The sequence below is a fragment of the Myotis myotis genome, unplaced genomic scaffold (genome assembly GCF_014108235.1).
Source record: "Myotis myotis isolate mMyoMyo1 unplaced genomic scaffold, mMyoMyo1.p scaffold_m19_p_15, whole genome shotgun sequence".
Lineage (NCBI taxonomy): Eukaryota > Metazoa > Chordata > Mammalia > Chiroptera > Vespertilionidae > Myotis > Myotis myotis.
This window is the reverse complement of record NW_023416319.1, coordinates 14,408,911-14,429,428: the sequence shown is the minus strand read 5'-3', so window position 1 is coordinate 14,429,428 and position 20,518 is coordinate 14,408,911. Positions and strand designations below refer to the sequence as shown.

General features: G+C 40.8%; 1 protein-coding gene across 1 annotated transcript in view; it reads left to right on the top strand.

The window, feature by feature from the left end:
• The window catches only part of SORCS3 (sortilin related VPS10 domain containing receptor 3), a 514,894-nt gene that overhangs the window by 261,579 nt on the left and 232,797 nt on the right, over positions 1-20,518 (top strand). Inside the window, exon 4 of the mRNA XM_036336059.1 lies at positions 13,746-13,904. Within this exon, the coding sequence (XP_036191952.1) occupies positions 13,746-13,904 (159 nt within the window). The remainder of the gene's footprint in view (positions 1-13,745; positions 13,905-20,518) is intronic.

Here is a 20,518-nt window from a genome sequence, read left to right as displayed (position 1 = left end):
GGGGGAAGGGAATCAGTGCATCAGTGCTTTCATTTCCTCTCCCTGGGATAGTTCCTGTGCTGGTGAAATGACTGTTGGTACAATCAGTTATTACAGCTTGGCTCTGTGGACCACTGGACCAAAGGGCTGTCCCTCAGGAAATTGCCATCCTCCTTGTTTGTTGTTGTTTGTGTTTTTATTTGTTAATCCTCACCCAAGGATATTTTTTTCCATTGCTTTTTAGAGAGAGTGGAAGGAAGGGAGAGAGGGGGAGAGAGAGAGAAACATCAATGCCAGAGAGGTACTTCGATTGGTTGCCTCCCACATGCACCCTGACCAGGGCTGGGGATGGAACCTGCAAGTCAGTACATGCCTTTGACTAGGAATCAAACACTCAACCCCTCTGGTGCGTGGGCTGGTACATAGGCTGACACTGTAACCACTGAGCCACAATGACCAGGGAGCCATGCTCCTTGATGATCATTCCTAGCATTTAGCTCTATGGGAGCCCATCCCTGCCACTCAGAAGTGGGAGCTGTGACTGGGGTTGAGGAGTTGAGTTTAACCCATGTTCACATGACCATCATTCTTACTGGGCAAGGTGGTGTTCCCAGAGTGTAGTGACCTTGCTACTAATGCCCGTGAAGTTCCAGCTGCGTAGTCTCTTCCTGTTAGACCAGGACAAGCATATTTCCAAGCTTATTTATTCCCTTGTTTGGTTGCCTCATGATGACCTCAAGCTTGTTTTGCCTCTCCTAACTACATAATCCTTCCCAAATACTGAAGTTTAGGTCCCTGAAAATTTGCTAGGTTGACACATAATGCAATATACAGATGGTGTAACACAGAACTGTACACTTGAAACCTATATAATCTTATTAACCATTGCCACCCCGATACATTTAACTTTAAAAAAAAAAGAAAAAGAAAATTGCCTAGGTTGAAGGCTTCTCATTAAGAATTTAAGGTTCAGTGGGAAAATAGGATTAGCCGATGAATTTCTGAAAGCCTTGTCCTCTTTTCTTAATGTTCACTAAATGAAATACCAATGCTGGCACACTAAATAAATACTGTATCAGTAACAACCTTCAATTCCTAAATTAGTCATAATGGGGACTGTACAATTAATTTCCGTTTCCCATCTCTTGGGCACCAGGATCTTTTCAGGACCTTCCTTGCACACAGCATCAGCAAGATGTTTATACATTAGGTTTGTTGTGCAGTAGATAATCTGTGTGCTGGTATGCAGTGTTTCTTTATTTCTTCATGTGGTCACTGCCTTTCTGGTTTTAGGATTTGAAGGCAGTGCCTCTTAACTCTCAGGTCTCACTGGGGTCCCCGATGTGCTTAGTAGCAACGTGGGTGCCTGAAAGAGCAAACACCTTGAATGAGCTTGAGTCAACTGATTTGATATTTCTCAAAACCTTTCCCAACACACCTGGTTAGTATCAGGGCCCATGACAACATTGTACCAAAGCCCGTGCCTTCCACCCACCTAACCTGTGTCTCAGCACCCCCATCTGTGCCCTGAGTACATGTCTGGGTTCATGTTGTTCTTTAGTGCTCCTGTGGAGAAAGACAAAGCAAACAGACCAAAGTCTGAACTCAAATCACCACAATATGTTAGCAATAATTCAACAAAAGAAATGAAAATTACTTCCAACCCAATTCTGTAGACTTCATTTATTTTCTTTTAAATATGACACTTTCTATCCCCGCCCCCCCCTTCTCTCCTAGGGTTAGACTTGCTTTGTAAAAATATTGGAAATAAACATCTTGCTGAAAAATAATATGGCCATCAATTTATTGAGTTTGTCTGTATGAGACTTCCATAAAAGGGAACTGGAGGAGGCAGCGGGGCCACTGCCCTAGGTGACAATGACCACCCGTGGGGCCGGTGATGCCTGAGCTACCAACGGGCTGTGCTTCACATAAAGATTCTGCTAACTGCTCTTCCTGAGAGGAAACTATCTTCTCTGGCCAGGGCAGTGGTAAGCCACAAATCTAACTCACTGATCATTTGGACAAGCAAACCTACCTACCCTCGAGTGACCTTCACTGAGCCCAGCATGTGCTTCACTGAGCCCAGCAAAGAAGATCAGACGATGTGGTATCACTGAAGTTCTCTTCCTTTAAGGAACTTGATATCCTGGTGGCAAAGTGAGATGAAGACAAGTGAAACAAAATATGACCAATATTGACCCATTTTCAAAGATGTTAAACATTTCAGAATCATGTCGTCTCACATCACATTCAATTTGTGATAACAAATGTGCTGGTGAAAGGCAGAGATTGTTCTGCTGGAGCATTGAGGAGACTTCCTGGAAGGGAGAGCATTTCCATGGGCCTTGAAGGAGGGTGTAGCTGGGGGGGATGCTGGCCTTTCTCGGTGGGGCAGGAGCCTTGTCAAAGATCAGAATGTTAGGCATAGTGATTTTTTTTTAAAATATATTTTATTGATTTTTTTTACAGAGAGGAAGGGAGAGAGATAGAGAGTTAGAAACATCGATGTGAGAGCTACACCGATCAGCTGCCTCCTGCACATCTCCTACTGGGGATGTGCCCGCAACCCAAGTACATGCCCTTGACTGGAATCGAACCTGGAACCTTTCAGTCCACAGGCCGACGCTCTATCCACTGAGCCAAACCGGTTTCAGCAGGCATAGTGATTTGAAAAAAACTTTTAGGGGATACTTGGCAAGAACATATGGTTGTGTTTTAATAGTCAAGCCTGAGCTCAACATGGGATCCCCAACTGAAGTGTCAGGCTTGGTTTCTGTGCCAGGTAGAGGGCACTAGAGTTTCTTGTGGAGGGGAAATGCCATGATCAGAGCTGGGCTGGGGGAGATCTATTCCATGAAGTGTATGGGGGCAGGGAGCCCGCAACATTTGGAGAAGGGAGGGCAAGATGCCCGAAATTTCTACTCCACAGGGGAGGACAATAATATCATTTTCTGAGTTTGGAGATGCTCTTACTGTTGTATACGTTAAGGTCCCCTCACCACCCTTCCTTTACAGGACACCTGTCCTGCTTTCACAATGCAGTTTTTATTCAACTTCTTTTTTTCCAAAGCAGGCAACAGGTTAGCATAACCTTTCTGAGTTCTCAAAAGAGTTAATGGGAAAGTGTCTGGAGAGAGAGAGAGAGAGAGAGAGAGAGAGAGAGAGAGAGAGAGAGAGAGAGAGAGAGAGAGAGAATGAGAATAAATATGGTTATAAAGGTAATAACTGCTCATTGCACATTTGTAGAATATGTGGGAGATAATAGAAAAATGTAAAGATAATGACAAAATTTCTCATGATCTTGCCACACAGTAACCACTTCTGTTAGCATGGAGTAAGTTTATTTATGTAAATACAGACATAAAATGTAAACAATTTTAACAAAATTGAGATGCTGCTTCTTGTGTTTTAGCCGGCTTTTTATGCACAGTTTACACATGATTATTTTTCATGTGTCATACAACTACTTGAATTCAGACTTAATGGATGCATAATATTCCGTTGAATGGAGGTAGCCTGCTTTTATTTAATCATTCTATCAGATATTTGTTTTTTCCCCCAATTTTTTATCATTATAAATAATACTGAGATGAACATACAGGTGGATAAATCTTTTATTGGGTCCCTGATGGTTTCTTTGGATAAATTATTAGAAGAGAAATTGCAGGGTCAAACATATAAATATTTATAAGATTCTTGTTCCATATTGCCATCTTGCTTTCCAGAACAGTCATGCCAATTTCTACTCGCAGCAGGACTGTCTGCACACTGCACGCCACTGCCTTTGCATTGCTCACTACCATCCTCTGCGTTGCTAAACTCGACAGCCAATTCTCAGTATTTACCCTACTTAGGTGTCAGTTGCATTTGACACATTGGACACTCCCTTCCTTGATATGCTTTCTTTCCTTGATTTTAAGGTTTCAAGGGCACTGCAGTGTCTGGGTTGTCCTCCTTCTCATACTCTTTTCTGGGTCCCTCCTCGTCTCTTTGAAACTTAAACAGTGCACCAGAGCTCAGTTCTCCAGACTCTTTTCTGTCTATGGCTGCTGTCTTGGTGATCTGCAGATTCACATCTTTAAATGCTATTATTCAGCACTGATGTGTTCTGAGTTCCTGTCTGCAGCTGACCCCGCTCTCCTGAAATAGGCTTAGTACATGTATCGCCTGTCTACTTAACATTCCCTTTTGGATGTCTAATAGGCACCTGGCCTTTTAAAAAACCAAATTCCGTATTTTTAAAGCACCAGCCTGCTCCTGCCAAGGGCTTTCCTATCTCATAAATGCTAATTCTGTTTTCCCAGTTGTTAAGGCAAAAACCCATTAGACAATTTGAGATATTTCCAATTTTTAATTATGATAAGTGACACTGAGATGAATGTATGGGTAAAAAAATTTTAATCTCCTCACTTTCTTTGATACCCCACATCTCATCTGTAAGTAGACCCCTTTGACTGTTGGCTTTAAATACAACCAGAAATAGACCCATTTCAGTATCTGGGCACTTCACCTTAGCTCGGGCCATCAGCCTCTCCCATCTGGATCCTAGCAGTAGCCTGCAGCTAATCTCTCTGATTCTGTCCCTCTATTCCCCACCTCCCACATGCTCTGTTCCATGAGAGTGGCAGCCAGAGTGAAAGGGTCAACATGCAAGCCATAGCCTGTCAGCGCCTCATTCAAAGCCCAAGGCTTTCCACATCATGTGGGATAAAGCCTGGGTGCTTACCTCACCCCTCATCCCCTGACCCCATTCACAACACTCTACCTCCTTCACTCTGTTCTAGCTCACCTGACTCCTACATCCATTCCAAAGTCTGCCTTCTCATGAGGCCTTTCCTGAACTTCAGGGCTCTTTTGTTCTTGCAGAACTAAAAGTCTATACTCATTAAAGGCCAACTCCTCATTTCCCTTTCCCGCAGCCCCTGGCAACCATCATTGTACTCTCAGTTCCTATGAATTTGACTCTAGTTACCACATAAGTAGTAATTATATAGTAAGTGGAAATTATATAGTATTTTGTTTTGTGACTGGCTTATTTCATTTACCCTGATGTCCTTATTTCACCCATGTTGTAGCATGTGACAGAATTTCCTTACTTTTAAAGACTGAATAATTTCCCTTGTATATATAGACCACCTTTGTTTACCTAGTCCTCCATCAACGGGCAATTGGGTTGCTCCCATCTTTTGGTTATTATGAATAGCACTATTATGAATGTGGGTGGGTGTATCGATATTTCTTTGAGGCCCTGCTTTCAATATTTTTGGGTATATATCCAGAAAAAAATGCTGGGTCATATGCAATTTTATTTTCAATTTTTTGAGGAACCACATATTGTTTTCCTTAGTAGCTGCACTGTTTTACATTCCTACCAGCAGCGCACTAGGGTTCCAATGCCTCAAAATCCTTGCCAACACTTACTATATTCTCTGATTTTCCATCTCAATTGGTATGAGGTGGTATTTCATTCGTGGTTTTTATTTGTATTTCCCTTATGGTTAATGATAGTAAATATATTTTATGTGCTTTTTAGCCATTTACATATTTTTTTAGAAAAATATACATTCAAGTCGTTTGCCCACTTAAAAAATACTTTTGTTGTTGTTTAGTTGTTTTTGTATCATTTAATGTTTTTTGATTGGCCTCAATGATTATTGCTTTACGGGTGATGCTTATGTTAAATTCTGAAGGACAAACAGATGTGATGGGTTGGGGGGGAAAGGCGAGGGGTCTGAATCTGGCATGTATTAGTGGCAGTAGGTGAAAGAAGCATGCATATGAGCATAAATATGTATCAATGTACTATCTGTACATATAATGTATATGTAATTTATATATTTTCCCCATAGTAGTATGCCTGTGTATATATGTATATATATGGTGACAAGGCTTCTCAACAGCAGCACTATTGACATTTTGTGTTGGGTAATTCGTTGTCCTATGCACTGTAATGTGTATAGCAGCATCTCTGGCATCTACCCACTAGATGCCAATAACTCCCCCTCTTCCCCAATTAAAATGGAACAATTTAAATGTCTCCATACATTGCTAAATGTCCTCTAGAGGCAATTCCTCTTCTCACCCCAGTGGAGAATCATTGCTAGAGGACATGTTAGATAAATAGATAGATAGATGGTGTGTGTGTGTGGGGATACTAGTATATTGTTATATTGTGATTTAAAAGCTTTTTCTATAACAGGCTCAACTTGTGTTATAGTTGAATAAGTCACTATTCAACAACGTGTCAATTATGCCAATAGGTTTAAGGGTCAGCCTAAAGAATACCTCTCTTATATTCTTCATGAGCTTGTATTGATATTATTGCTATTTCTTGTTGTGCTAAGAGGCTCCCATTAAGACTCAATTACACAGTAAACTATAGTATTTCTCTTTTTCTGTTCAGAAGTCTACTAACTACTATTCTGAGACTGTTTTCAAAGCATTGGACTAGAACTTGTTTCCTTGGCATTTCTGGGAACCCTGGCAGAGTGAGGGATTGAGAAACCTTTAGTCACCCTTGTTTTATAAATCACACACAAGAGAAAAAAAGAGGCTGAGTATTGAATAAAATAACATATTCATCAATGATATTGTATGACTCGCCATCAGCAAGAGAAGGTATATTCTGGAAAGATTTCGGGGAAGGATTTTGACATTTCCAATACTAATTTTCACTGGTTTAGACACAAATAAGCTTACAGACTTTTGAAGTTGTAAGTTGACTGAGCACATCCTGCTGCCTGATTCCTGACCTCCAAGTGTGTCCTTTGCAATTTGCAGGAGACCATTAAAATTAAGGCCACTATTGCCCAGTTGGTGTGTCTCAGTGGTTGAGTGTCAACCTATGAACCAGGAGGTCTCAGTTCAATTCCTGGTCAGGACACATGCCTGGGTTGTGGGTTCCATCTCCTGTTGGGAGTGTGCAAGAGACAGCCAATCAGTGATTATCTCTCATAATTAATGCTTCTATCTCTCTCTCCCTCTCCCTTCCTCTCTGAAATCAACAAAAAATACATTAAAATAAAGAAAGGGGAGAAATCCTTAAAACTTTCTAAGATTGCTTTAAAAAAATTAGGGCCACTATTATTCAACTTTCCCAGGAATTTCCTGCTAAAGCATTGCAAGTAAATGAAAACATGGTATTGTACCATCCTTACATTGGTAAACTCTAATACTTGTCCATCTCCAATATGAGTAACAGCAGTTAATGTATAATGAATGGCCAAATACAGAGACTGCTTGTATGAGGTCCTCACTCCTAAGGCAGGGATGTGTTTAGCTGCTTCCTAGGTTGGAGCCTCCCTTTAAAGAGATGAGAGTGGTCATTTCAAAGTGGCAATTGTATTTACCAAATTGACACAATTACCTACTGACTGGTGTTCATTTTGGTAGCATTGATATTTGTTAGTAGAGTGTATTTTTCTTAAATTATTATCAGGGATGTAAAATATATGCAAAATAAATGTAAAACATAGTTTTTTTCTCCCTCATCCTTCCATTTATTTTTAATTGTGGTTTTAAAAAATCACATAATATGCAATCTACCCCCTTGTCAAGCTCTTTTAATTGTACAGTACAGTGTTGTTAACAATAAGGACAATACTGTACAGCCAATCTCTAGAACTTTAGCATTTTGCATGATTGAAGCTTCTTACTGTTACATAACACAAATTCAACTGAATAAATTTTGAAGGTACAGTTGGCTTTATTAAATGATTCATGAATTGGGCAGCATCCTATCTGGCAAGTAGAAAGTTTTTCAAAGGCAGAGAGGGGATGGACAAAGGAAGTGATGAGCAATGAATGTGTTTTTTTTTTATTCAAGGTCAACCTCCTAAGGCAGTGGTCCGCAAACCACGGCTCGAGAGCCACATGCGGTTCTTTGGCCCCTTGAGTGTGGCTCTTCCTCAAAATACCACGTGCGGGCGCGCACGTACAGTGCGATTAAAACTTCGTGGCCCATGCGCAGAAGTCGGTTTTTGGCCTGGGCGAGTCTATTTTGCAGAAGTGGCGTTAGAAGAAGTGGGGGGTGGACATATAGAGAGGATGAACGAAAGGAGATAGACGAAACAAGTATACAAGACGAGTGTGGATGGGAGAGTTGGAAGGGGTCGACCTCAGTGAATGTACCTCAATCAGATTGAGGACGTTTTTAGCAAAGGCCAGCTTAGGAGGACCCTAATTAAGTTAATAACAATGTACCTACCTATATAGTTTAAGTTTAAAAAATTTGGCTCTCAAAAGAAATTTCAATCGCACTGTTGATATTCGGCTCTGTTGACTAATGAGTTTGCCGACCACTGGCCTAAGGGGACCAGAAGGGGTGTGTCAGGGGAATCACCTCCTAGTGCTGACCAGGAAATTCTTGGTTGGTTGGCTAAAGGTCACATTCCTGGGGGAGGTTGAAGCTATAATTGGGGTAGGTATTAGGTCTTAGTTTTCTGACACAGGGCCTTAACACAAGTGACTCCGTTTTGGGCCTGTTGTTCCTTTTTTAATAATACCCATTGAACAGCAACTTCCCTTTTCCCTCACCACCCATCTTTTTCGTTTTAATCCCCAAAGCTCAGGAATGATGGGAGTCAAGAGGGAGGCAAATAATCCCCAAATCGCTTCGATTTGTCTCCCACCTGCTGGGCATTGCTTCTGATTGCAGTTGGACTCATCCTGGGTGATTGAAAGATAAAGTTTAATGTTTGTTTAGGAGTTGTGGGCCTGTGTTAAGCTGTTTTCATCAGCATTTCATTTAATTATCTCAACAGCACTGTGAGTTAGATACAATTATTATCTGCTTTTTTAATAGATGAACTAACAGATTGGGGAAATTGAATAATATCCTTATGTCTACACATAAAATAGCCGACTGAGATTTGACCTCAAGGCACCTGCCCCCAGAGTCTATACCGCTAATAATTCTGCTAAACCATATTAGAAATACTCCTCTCCCAATACATGCACACACCCACTGCAGTTCTTATGTCAGGAAAAGCTGGATAAAAGACCAAAGCAAAATGAAGTAAAAGAGAAAAAAAATGAAACAAAAATTTCCAGTGGGAACTCTTTAAAACCATGTAAGTACAGAACTCACAGGCATCGCCAGAGGGTTTCTATCCATATGAAAAGGCAAGGGCTGTACATTCCTTTGTTTCTGTAGAAACAAGTGATCATAACATTGGCATGGGTCACACAACTACTTCATAAATTCAGTCCACAGACATTTAATTTGGGCACAATTTTTTTTAATTCAATTTGAAATATTCTAAGGAAAGGTGGGCATTTCCCATTCCAGCATAGTCCTCCCCAGTCCTTGTCTGGTTTTATCTGCTTCACTTATTATTTACCTGCTTTGCCCTCTTAAGCATTTGTGTTCAAAATCCCTGCTTAACAAACAACAGAAACATGGGTGGCTATGAGATGGTTTTCTTTATATCTATAGTATATTCATATGCAGCACACGCATGTTATCTTGAGACAACTTCTGAGGAGGCATTTGCTCTCTTATTGTATTTATGTTAATATTGTGGTCTCTTCCTTCTCCTTTCCTTTTTGAGCACTGACATTACATTTTTTTTTTATTCCTATTATTTAATTATTTGTCTCCTCTTGGCCAGGGTCAGATATATGTCAGAGAAGGAAAGAGGCTTAAAAAAAATCTTTATTGCCCTAGCTGGTTTTGCTCAGTGGGTAGAGCGTCAGCCTGCGGACTAAAGGGTCCTGGGTTTGATTCCGGTCAAGGGCACATGCCTGGGTTGCGGGCTTGATCCCCAGTGGGGGACGTGTAGGAGGCAGCCAATCAATGGTTCTCTCTCATCATTGATGTTTCTATCTCTCTTTCCCTCTCCCTTCCTCTATGAAATCAATAAAGATATACTTAAAAAAAAATCTTCATTGTTGAAAGTGTTACATGTCTCTTTTTCCTTCCCTTGACCTCTTCTAGCCCACCCCACCCTCCACCCCAGGTGTTCATCACCCTATTGTCTGTCAGCTGCTTTTTTTTTTCTCTGGTGTGGATTTCTTATTAAAAATATATTTTTATTGATTTCAGAAAGTAAGGGAGAAGGAGCGATAGAAACATCAATGATGAGAGAGAATCATTGATTGACTGCTTCCTGCACGCCCCACCCAGGGGATGGAGCCCACAACCTGAGTATGTGCCCTAACCTGGAACCGAACCGTGACCTCCTAGTTCATAGGTCAATGCTCAGCCACTGAGCCATGCCACCTGGGCTGGTGTGGAATTCTTAGAGATGCTTAAAGAAAGAATGAAAAACTTCTCTGACTTCTGTCCTTTGGGAAAGATATGGTTTTGAGGTCCAGTGAAGTGTTAGTGTGCATACGAGGAGGTGGTAGTGTGTGAGTTGATCAGAGGAGGTCAAAGTCAAGTTGCTTTTCTCCTCTGAGCCTCACTTACCAAAAGGCAAGTGATGATATTTCACATAATTCACACTCAGTTTTGATAAAAGATCCAGTAAAGTGCCCAACATTTTGGAAATCCAGCACGTGTAGATTGCCATTCCCCTTCCTTTTAATCTTCTCAGAAATGAGGATTATATACAGACCCTGCCAGTGATATCAAAGTATATAAAAGGATTTCTGATGAGAATGTCAGGGAAAGGTTGCAATAAAAATGTACTCTTGCCAATAAAAGCTCCCTAAAACCCCCACAAAATGTCTATATGCCTTGTATATAAACTCACTTTTGTGTGTGCGCTCCCACATCTATGCTGCATCTGTGTCCGCGTAAGGCTATGTGTGCACACATGGATGCGCTATTTGTGTGCGGATCGCTGTGTTTTGTATGCAAGTGTGGGCACAGGAAGAAACAGGGCTGGAGGAAGATACATTGCAGTAGCTACTTGCTGGTAACTCTTATTCAGTATATTGTAACTCATGGCAAATAAAATAAAGTTTGTTTATGACGTTGGTCTTATCTCCTAATTAAAATCATAGGCTTGCAGCTTCTTTATACCTGCATAAAAGAAGCAGTGTCATTTCTCTGCACCAGGGGGAAAATTATGTCATTGCCTGTTAGGGAACCCATCAGTACACCGTGTGAAGCAAGCATGGGCCCTTACGCAAGCCTCATTCTCAACGAGTAGATTTGCCCTCTCACACTCTGCAAGGAGCATGAATCTATCCTCTGAGGTTTCCTCAAGGGCAGCAGGAGTGCATTTCAAGTTGTCCTATGCCATCGCAGTGCCAAAGGAGGAAAAAGTTCTATCTCTGAATAACTCATATAGAATATTTCCCCTCCATCAGCGGTTTTCAACCAGTGTGCTGCAGCTTACTGGTGTGCCGCAGCATTTTCAAAACATGCAAGACCTGACTATTTAGTCAGGGCCACTGGCCTCTTTTCCCTTAGATTGTCAAATTAAAAAAAAAAAATGACAGCAGCCAATGTAACAATAGCTGCCCAGTGTGAATAAATCAAAATTATACCTGTTTTTTTTAGATCAGCAAAAAATATATTTTAGTAATTACTTATGTGTGCTACAAGATGAAAAAGGTTGGCAATCCCTGCCCTAGATTATTCACACACGAATGGAAAAAAGTTACATAATGCATCCATTTCTTTAAAATTTGCTGATAACTAGTAATAACTTATTTCAATAAAGCCAAAGCAAATATTTGAAAGAAAGTAAGCTAGTCTTGGAAGCTGTAAAGAAATAAAAGAAAAACAAACAAACAAAAACAAAAATGAATCTTAGCAGTTAAAGGGATTGAGTTTGTTTTAAAGCTTAATTTATTATATGAATATATGCTATGCTAACATTTTAACAATCATGCTATTAAATAGTTTTATTTTATAAGGTACGGAATTGTTTTTGGCTTTATTTTGTACTTTGGGCCCCATGATTCAGACCAAGTGTAGCAGTATCTCCAACAACTGGTGGTAGTTTAGCCAAAGACAGGAAAAAGTGTAAGAGGAAATAAGCGTACTCTCTTCTTCGGTCATTCAGCAAACATTAGGAACTCAAAGGAATCAGGATAATAATGGTGAAGGGTCTATGTTACTAATGAAGCCGGATGCATAAGCACTGGGCAGGTTATGCCAGGTTATGATAAATGATAACTTTAGTGGCTTTAAGTAGGGGAATGTGAGAATCAGGAAGACCGTTCTGGCCACAGTGTACAGAGGGAATTGGAGGAGGCAAGGTAGGTACAGGGAGATTGGCTAGTGATGTTTTACAGCAATCCATTCCAGAGATGGTAACGTTTTGGACTAAGGCGATCACAATGGGTAGGGAAAGGATAGATGTGATTCAGGGCATTTAGTAGGTGAAATACACAGGCCTTAGAGATGGATTTTAGGATGTGAGTGGAAAAGAAGAGAGAAGGGTGAAGACCTGTGTTTACTACCTGACTGTAGTTACACACAGGTTGCTTCATATGAATGGTTGGTTGGTAGAAACACTTGCTGAACCAGGCAGGGAACACTGGGGGAATAATCAACTGGAATGAGGTACACTGTGGGGCATGTTGAGTTTGAGATGCTTGGAGAACATCCAAATAGAAGAATCTACCAGGAAGCTAATTTTTCAAGTTTAAAACAAAGAGAAGGAGACCTCAGATTGAGATTTAATTTATGAGTTGTCTCCAGAAAGATGGTAATTGAGGAAAAGTAAAATGAGAGTGGAAGATGTCACTGAGAAACAATGTGTGGAGTGAAAAGAGAAGAGGGTCAAAGCTGAGGGTTGAGGAATGGTCATATGATAAGGATAACAGGAAGTTAAATATTCAAAAGAGACTAAAAGAAAGACCAGATGACATGATGGAATAGAAGTACCTGGAAGAAAATGCTTCAAGAAGGATGAAATGACCGGTGGTATCAAAGATTCACAGGAGTTTAACTAAAGGAAAGATATGAGTGCCTAGGTGTGTCTATTGGATTTAAATACTAGAAAGGCAATAACATCTGTAGTGGGACCAATGTTATTGAGTTACCATAAGTAGAAGCCAAATTACACATATTGGAGGGGGATTTTCAGGAAGTATCAAAAGGTGAGTATTAATCATAGCTATCACTTGTCAAGATTATTCATTTTATCAAGTGCTTAAAGGCAGTTTGGGTATCATCAGACTCAATTATTATTGTAGAAACCAAAGCCTCTAGAGGTTAACTCACTTTCCAAGGTGACACGATATGAAGAGAGGAGTGTTGAGATTTGAGCATGTTTTCTCTGATGTCAAAGCCGATACTTCTGTCCATTTGGCTTGGGGATGACAGACTTCTTGAGCAGCAGGTTTTGCCTCAAGGTCCTTTGGGGATATGTGCTTTGGAAAATATTGAGAACAAAGGGATCATGAAATCACTTAAATCAATTGAATCACTAAAATAATTCAGACAGAACAAAACAAGCAGTGAGATTACAGGGGATCCTTTTCATGAGTAAAAAGCAATAAGAGCAATAGTTTGATGAGGAGTGACATGGAGAAGTGAGCAGGGAAGAGGTGGCAGAGAGGTGGGATGGCCCCAATGTCAGGGACAGACGACCACAAGACTATGTTCCCAGGACTTAAAAAATAGAGACATCAAAAAAATGAAGCCTTGTCTGCATGCAAGCCTAACCTTGCACAATATTTCAGCTCAATTCAACAATGAAGGACTAAGTCAAGGAGAAAAATACCAATATTTTATATTTTATATAGATCCCAGATGGCCCTTTCTGTGCCAAGTACAGATGACTTTATATTTATGCTTTAATTTCTTGTATTTATTCTCTCCCACTAACTCTATATTTTCTCCTCTCTTCTTTGTTTAGATCATGCTTCTCAGTGATCCTGAAATGGAGAGCAGCATATTGATCAGCTCAGACGAAGGGGCGACCTATCAGAAATACCGGCTCACCTTCTACATCCAGAGCCTGCTCTTCCATCCCAAGCAAGAGGACTGGGTGCTGGCCTACAGTCTGGACCAAAAGGTGAACAAATACTGTTTTCATTCACATCTTGTCACCCAGGGACCACTCGTTGAAAAGCGCTTGTTTATTCCATCCAGATTTTGGAAGGGTCTCCGTGGCATTTAATTATTCCAAGCAAGTTGATTTTGTCTTCAGCAACCAACTTTCCTATCTACTCTTAAGTATCAAAATATGTGGAAGTTATCTTTTATTTATTGGCAATGCTCTTCATTATTTCACAGGTTCAAGATAGTTTTCTATATGACTTTATTGATTTGACCTTTAAAACAACCTTGTGAGATAAATAGGAAATGTGTATTCATAATAATTGTGTAGTGACTGTAGTACACACAGGTGTTCAGATGCACCCAGCTAGTAACTGGAGGAGCCAGGATTTGAAAGCTGTTTTCTCACCTTTGTAGCACCAGACCTCAGCACAGTGCCTGGTACTTAATAAGTGCTCAGTAAGTATTTGATAATAATATCAAGTGGCTGAATGTCTAAATGCTATGGGAACAAACCCTCTATAGTTGATCAATCTATACTTAAGAAAATGGACTTTAGATGATTCCTCTTCATATTTCCTGCCATCTCTAGAGCCTTAGTACTGTGATTGATGTCAGTATAATGTTGTGGACTCAATTAATGAAAGGAAATAGAAAATTCCAAGCACTGTCTTGCATAGAGAGATCCACGGGAATAACCTTCATTGAAATAGTTTCTTCTCTTTGTTCTTTCTTAAATCCTGAAATAGTTGCTGATCAGTATATATTACTATATGTGGTTATAAATGTGAGTGTGTGGGGAATGAGTGTGTGTGTGTGTACATGTGTGATGTCAGCACCTTTAAACAATAATTTCAACATAACCTTTATCTCTCTCATTCATGGAGCTTCGAGGTGGGCGTCAGGTGCTTAATGCAATCCCTTAAGGACACCCACATGACATTTGCAGAGCAAAAGCCATTACAAATACATTCTTTCATGGCATCTAGTGGATATTGTATGAAAGACTTAGCCAAATGTCAGATACTCTGTGAGTTTAGATGCTTAATATATTCAGGAACTTTGAAGCTATGTTGAAATAGAAAGAACTTACTTAGATGATGTTAAATGGCTAGCACAGAACTCCTAAACCATGTTTTTATTTATATGCAGACAAGCTAGATTAGAAGCAACAGGCATCTCATGCCAAGAGGCTGATGAACCAAATGCAATGTGTCTTGTGTGTATCTAGATGGAGTATCCTTTCTCTCCATCACTGCAGTGTGGAGAACATTCCGGGCATTGATCAGGAAGTATCCACCCTTGTGGACAAAATGCATTCAAAACGCTTTCAGGCTCGGTGGCTGCTTCTTCACTTAGTAAAAATATTTGGAAATGTGGCCATGTTGTTGATGGATGTTCCTAGCCACACTGCACATTTCTGGATGGGTGGTCCCTTAGGTACTCTTCCTTGTTGGCATCTTTTGTGTAAAGTAGCTGACTATTCTTCAGGCCCATAAAGTTTCTAAGCGGTGCCCTGCCATTCTTTTAAATAAATGGTGTGAAGAGGCAGATGATGCCTCTGGAAATATTTGCAGAGATGACATAAAACACCCAGATCCAGTCATCCAAGTTTCAGGAGAGTTTTTCTTTATTTTGGGGTAATTTATCGGTTTAGAGTCAAGGAGAGTGATGCTGTACAGCAGCAAATGAAGATGTAAGGGTGGTTAAGATTGATGTACAATTGTCTTGTTTCAGACGGGAGCCTTCTCTGATGTGCATGCACTGAGGCAGCTGGTTGCTTCTAGAGAAAATGAAAAGTGCTAGTGGGAAGGAAACAGCAGCATGAGAGGGAGGTGTTTGTGTTTCCATTATTGTGCCTTTGATGCAATGCATCAGCAATTTCTTTAGAATCGGTAAGGCTGTCTCATTCTGTTGTATGTATTACAAAAGACATAATTGAATGATATTTTAAACAGGCCATATCCAATTGCTTCATCTTCCAAATTGCTTCCCTGAACCTGCAGGAGACTTGGCAGGAGATCTCACTTAGTAAAAACACTGCTGGAGAACTAAGGAAATACCTTCTGGATAGAACAGAATTGTATCTAGAAGTTGGGAGATGCACCTAGTGTTGTCTTAGTTAAGGCGCCTCATAGCAACTTTTGAGTCAACTGGGAAACATGGCTACCTTACCCTGGTCAAGGCCAGAGTGTGGGTTAAGGTCCAAGCCTTTCAACTTCCAAAGCTGCAAAGGGGTGGGTAGGTAGGGTGCAAATGCACCTTGCACTTGACCCTGTAGGGGGGTCGGGGTGGGGGGGGCATGCCTCTTCAGTTCTGATGTGTCCCAATATAGCAAAGTCCTTTCTGTTTCCTGCTCAGCTTGACTTGGGCTTTTGACCAAGTCCTTCCATTCTGACCATCCTATGAGAGTCTCAATTCCTGCAAATTTCTGTGCCAGCTCTTGCATTTTAATAAAAGGACTCAGTACTTAGTAAAGACAAAAGATTATTTCTTGGGTATAAGAATCTTTGGAGCCAGGCTGGCATGGTTCAGTGGTTGAGCATTGATCTATGAACCAGAAAGTCATGGTTCAATTCCAGGTCAGGGCACATGCCCTGGTTATAGACTTGGTCCTCAGGAAGCGGGCGGAGGTATGCAAGAGGCAGCCGATCAATGATTCTCTCTTATCGTTAATGTCTCTCTCTCTCTCTCTCTCTCTCTCTCTCTCTCTCTCTCTCTCTCTCTCTCATTCTTTCTCTCTGAAATAAGAATATATATAAGATATATATTCAGTTTTAAAGGAAGCTTTGGAGATGCTGTATAAGAATTTCTGTGATTAAAAACAACCAGCAAAAGTAATAGGTTACAGTTGACCAAATTGGAAATAAAAGAAATAAAAATGCTCCTGCTCTCCCCACTTTTCCCCTCCCCTCTTTTCTCTCTTCCCTCCCCTCCCCTTCTCACCACAGTTCTAAAACATCTTTTGAGGGATGACTGTTTATCAGTTATTTAACAGGCAGGATTCTTTTTTTCTGTTTTCATCAGGCTATTTCCCCACTGATGACTGACATAGCTTACCTTGTACTGTTTTAGATTAGCTGGAGGGCTCAATAATCTTACTAAAACTGAGAATTTTTGAAAGATTTTGATATAGGTTTTGAGAACGTTGAAATCCTCTAAATCAGCAGTTCTCAACCTGTGGGTTGCAACCCCTTTGGCAGTCGAACGACCCTTTCACAGGGATCGCCTAAGACCATCCTGCATATCAGATATTTACATTACGATTCATAACAGTAGCAACATTACAGTTATGAAGTAGCAACGAAAATAATTTTAAAATAATTTTATGTTTGGGTCACAACATGAGGAACTGTATTTAAAGGGCCAGAAGGTTGAGAACCACTGCTCTAAATAGGTGCTGCTCTCATCGTAGGCAGCCAATGTTTAAACACCCCTCATTTTGACAAAAGACTCAATGTATTTTTTTAATGCGCACGTGCTCATGTATTCAGGGATGCATACACCCTGGCACAGGGCCTTCCACCAGACATGGGGGACTGAAAATAGCTATATTTCTGCATGAGAGGTGGGATTGCAAAGCTCTTTATTATCGTTTGTCTTCTTGGCAAAATGCAACTTTAACAAATACAGCTGGCTTTCGAGATCAGAGATGGGATTTCAGATTCTATTGTTTTTCAGACTCTTTTTAGACTGATGTGACATTGCCAATAATTTCATTGTAAAATACACTTTCTAAAACACTAGTGCATTAATGATAGGTTGCTGTTACGATAATTGAAGAAGTGGGTGTGCAGCTATGGTCTTTTTTGTGTGTTTGTTGTTTGTTTTTTATCACCAGCTACCAGCCAAGTTCAAATCCAGCTGAGGGATTGACTAGCTGGTTAAGAAGCTGATGCAATTTTAGACATGGTCGCTGGAAAGACAGGGCCAACTGTGGAGGCTCCATCCGAGCTTTGCTGCTTGGGTCCCACCTGGGGCTACCACATCACACACTCCACACTCGCAGAGCACGGGGGGATTAGAGTGTGTCTGGATTGGGGAGGGCTTGAAAATTCTAAAGGAAGTTTAAACCTGTACTTCTAGAATGCTGAATGAAAATGAAGCTGTTCCTTCCATTTAAATTCTCATATAAACCCTCCGATTAGAAATGTAATTGTATTCAGAGCCTCCAGGATTAGCAGGTGATGATAACTTTCCTCGGTAGCCATTGGCAGAAGCAGGCGTCATGTCTCCCCACCTGGTGGGGATAAAAGCTGTTGGGGATTAACTAGGGATGACAGTGGTTTTTAAGCTTATCCCACATGGAATACGTGTAGGACTGAAGGGCACTTTTTATTTAAAGAAAAACATTGCATTTTCATTCGGTCCTCTCCCATGCCTATAAAAACCATTTGTGTATCATTTAAGAGAAAAACAATCCACAGCCCCCCTCATCTGTGATCAGTACAGTGGGATGTGCTATCGCCATCACCATAAAAAAAAACACAGTTTCCATGAGGCCACTTTCCTGTAGGTGAAAGCAAAATCAATGGTCCAAGAATGTCTCTGTTCTTTATTAAGAAGGTGGAGCAACCTCTGTGTTATTCAAATATTCCTATTAATATATTTGAGCTGAGTTCTGAATAAAATAACTAGCTTAATGTATGCTATTTTTAAATATATATTTGTATTGATTTTAGAGAGGAAGAGAGAGGGAGAGAGAAATAGAAACATCAATGATGAGAGAGAATCATTGATTGGCTGCCTCCTGCACGACCCCCACTGGGGATCGAGCCCGAAACCCAGGCATGTGCTCTGACAAGGAATTGAATCATGACTTCCTGGTTCATAGGTCGAACCCCAACCATAGAGCCATGCTGACTGCCTAATGTATACTATTTACTTGCATCCATTGAGAGTGGTGTGGAAAGGATCTCCACCCATGTCAACACTGTTCATGAGAACATTCGCTCAAGGGAACAACCTTCAGGAAAATTGTGCATCAGATGGCCTTTGCCTTTGTAAGCCTGCTCTTTCTCTGTCACATCTCAGACTTTCTGTTCTCTTCTTCTATCTTCTAGGTGTCCATTTTGGTAACCTGGCACATTTCTTTTAGGGGACAGAGCAATTGCTAAAAGAATGGAAGATGTAGCATATATGTATACATGTATATATGTATGTGTGTGTTAAGAAGGGTACTCAGGTACCTTCATCCAACAACATCTTTTTTAAAACAGTTAGGCTCTAATACATTCAGCCATGGCAGTATTTTGGTGAAGGAGCTGACTACAACTACTGCTTCCTGTGTTCTCCCACCTGCTTCCTGTACAGAGTGACCTTGTCTTCATGCATGCCCCATCCTTTGTGCTCGCACTGCTGCCGTGTGCCCCTAACTCTGACCCTCTGCTTGATCCTAACCTTGGGTTTTCAGTTTTCCAGGTGGACTCACGAATTCTTCTGCTTGGTTCTTCCTTTAACAGCTTTATTGGTTCTTGATCTTGTCTGCCTGACCTGAACATACCTCTATCCTCCCTCCAGTCTCTGCCTTCATCTTGACCACTCACCCTGGTGAGATAGCACCTGGTCTTTGCTTGTGTGTCTTTTGATCCTCACTGAGTATATTTTTTTCCATTGAGAAGAGGGGAAAGGAAAGAAGGAGAGAGAGAGAGAGAGAGAGAGAGAGAGAGAGAGAGAGAGAGAGAGAGAGAGAGAGATGAGAGAAACACCTTGATTGGTTGTTCATCAAGTGCTCCAACCAGGTCTGGGGAGTGAACCTGAAACCCAGGTACATGCCCTTGACTGGGAATGGAACCTGAAACCCTCCAGTGTGTAGGCCAACTCTCCAACCACTGAGCAACACTGGCTAGGTCAGCACCTGACCATTTATTTATTTATTTATTTATTTATTTTTAAAAATATATTTTATTGATTTTTTACAGAGAAGAAGGGAGAGGGATAGAGAGTTAGAAACATCCGTGGGAGAGATTGATCAGCTGCCTCCTGCACGCCCCCTACTGGGGATGTGCCTGCAACCAAGGTACATGCCCACGACCGGAATCGAACCCGGGCCCTTCAGTCTGCAGGCCGACGCTCTATCCACTGAGCCAAACTGGTTCGGCGAGCACCTGGCCTTTTAAAGCTGGGGTCAGTATTTAAATCTTTTAAATTAGCGTGTAATATACATGTAGGAAAGTGCACATTTCATGAGCTCAACGAATTTTTATAAACTGAGTGCATCTATGAAACCAGCAAGAAGCACACAGGACAGGCACCCCAGAACATCTTTTGTGCACTTCGCTAGTAATCACCTTCCACACCCAGTGGGGCCACGTTGGCCAGGGTCATTATTAATGCCAGTGATTGATGACTAGCTAAACTGGTGCAGGAATTGACACAAGATGAATCCCTTGGAAGAAAGGTTGGAAGATAGCAAGTGAAGTAAGTGACAGAGAAGAGGAATTTTTAAAAATCTAAACATTAGAAGATTAGACTAAAGTCAAGGTAAACATTAATGAATGTTGAATAAGCACAATGAACTGAGAGAATTCATAAGGAAACTTTCAAAATATGCTCTAGTCAAACTAATTGAACATGTTTCAATTTTAAAAATGGTGCTATTTTCTGTAAAATAAGGAAAATACCGAATGC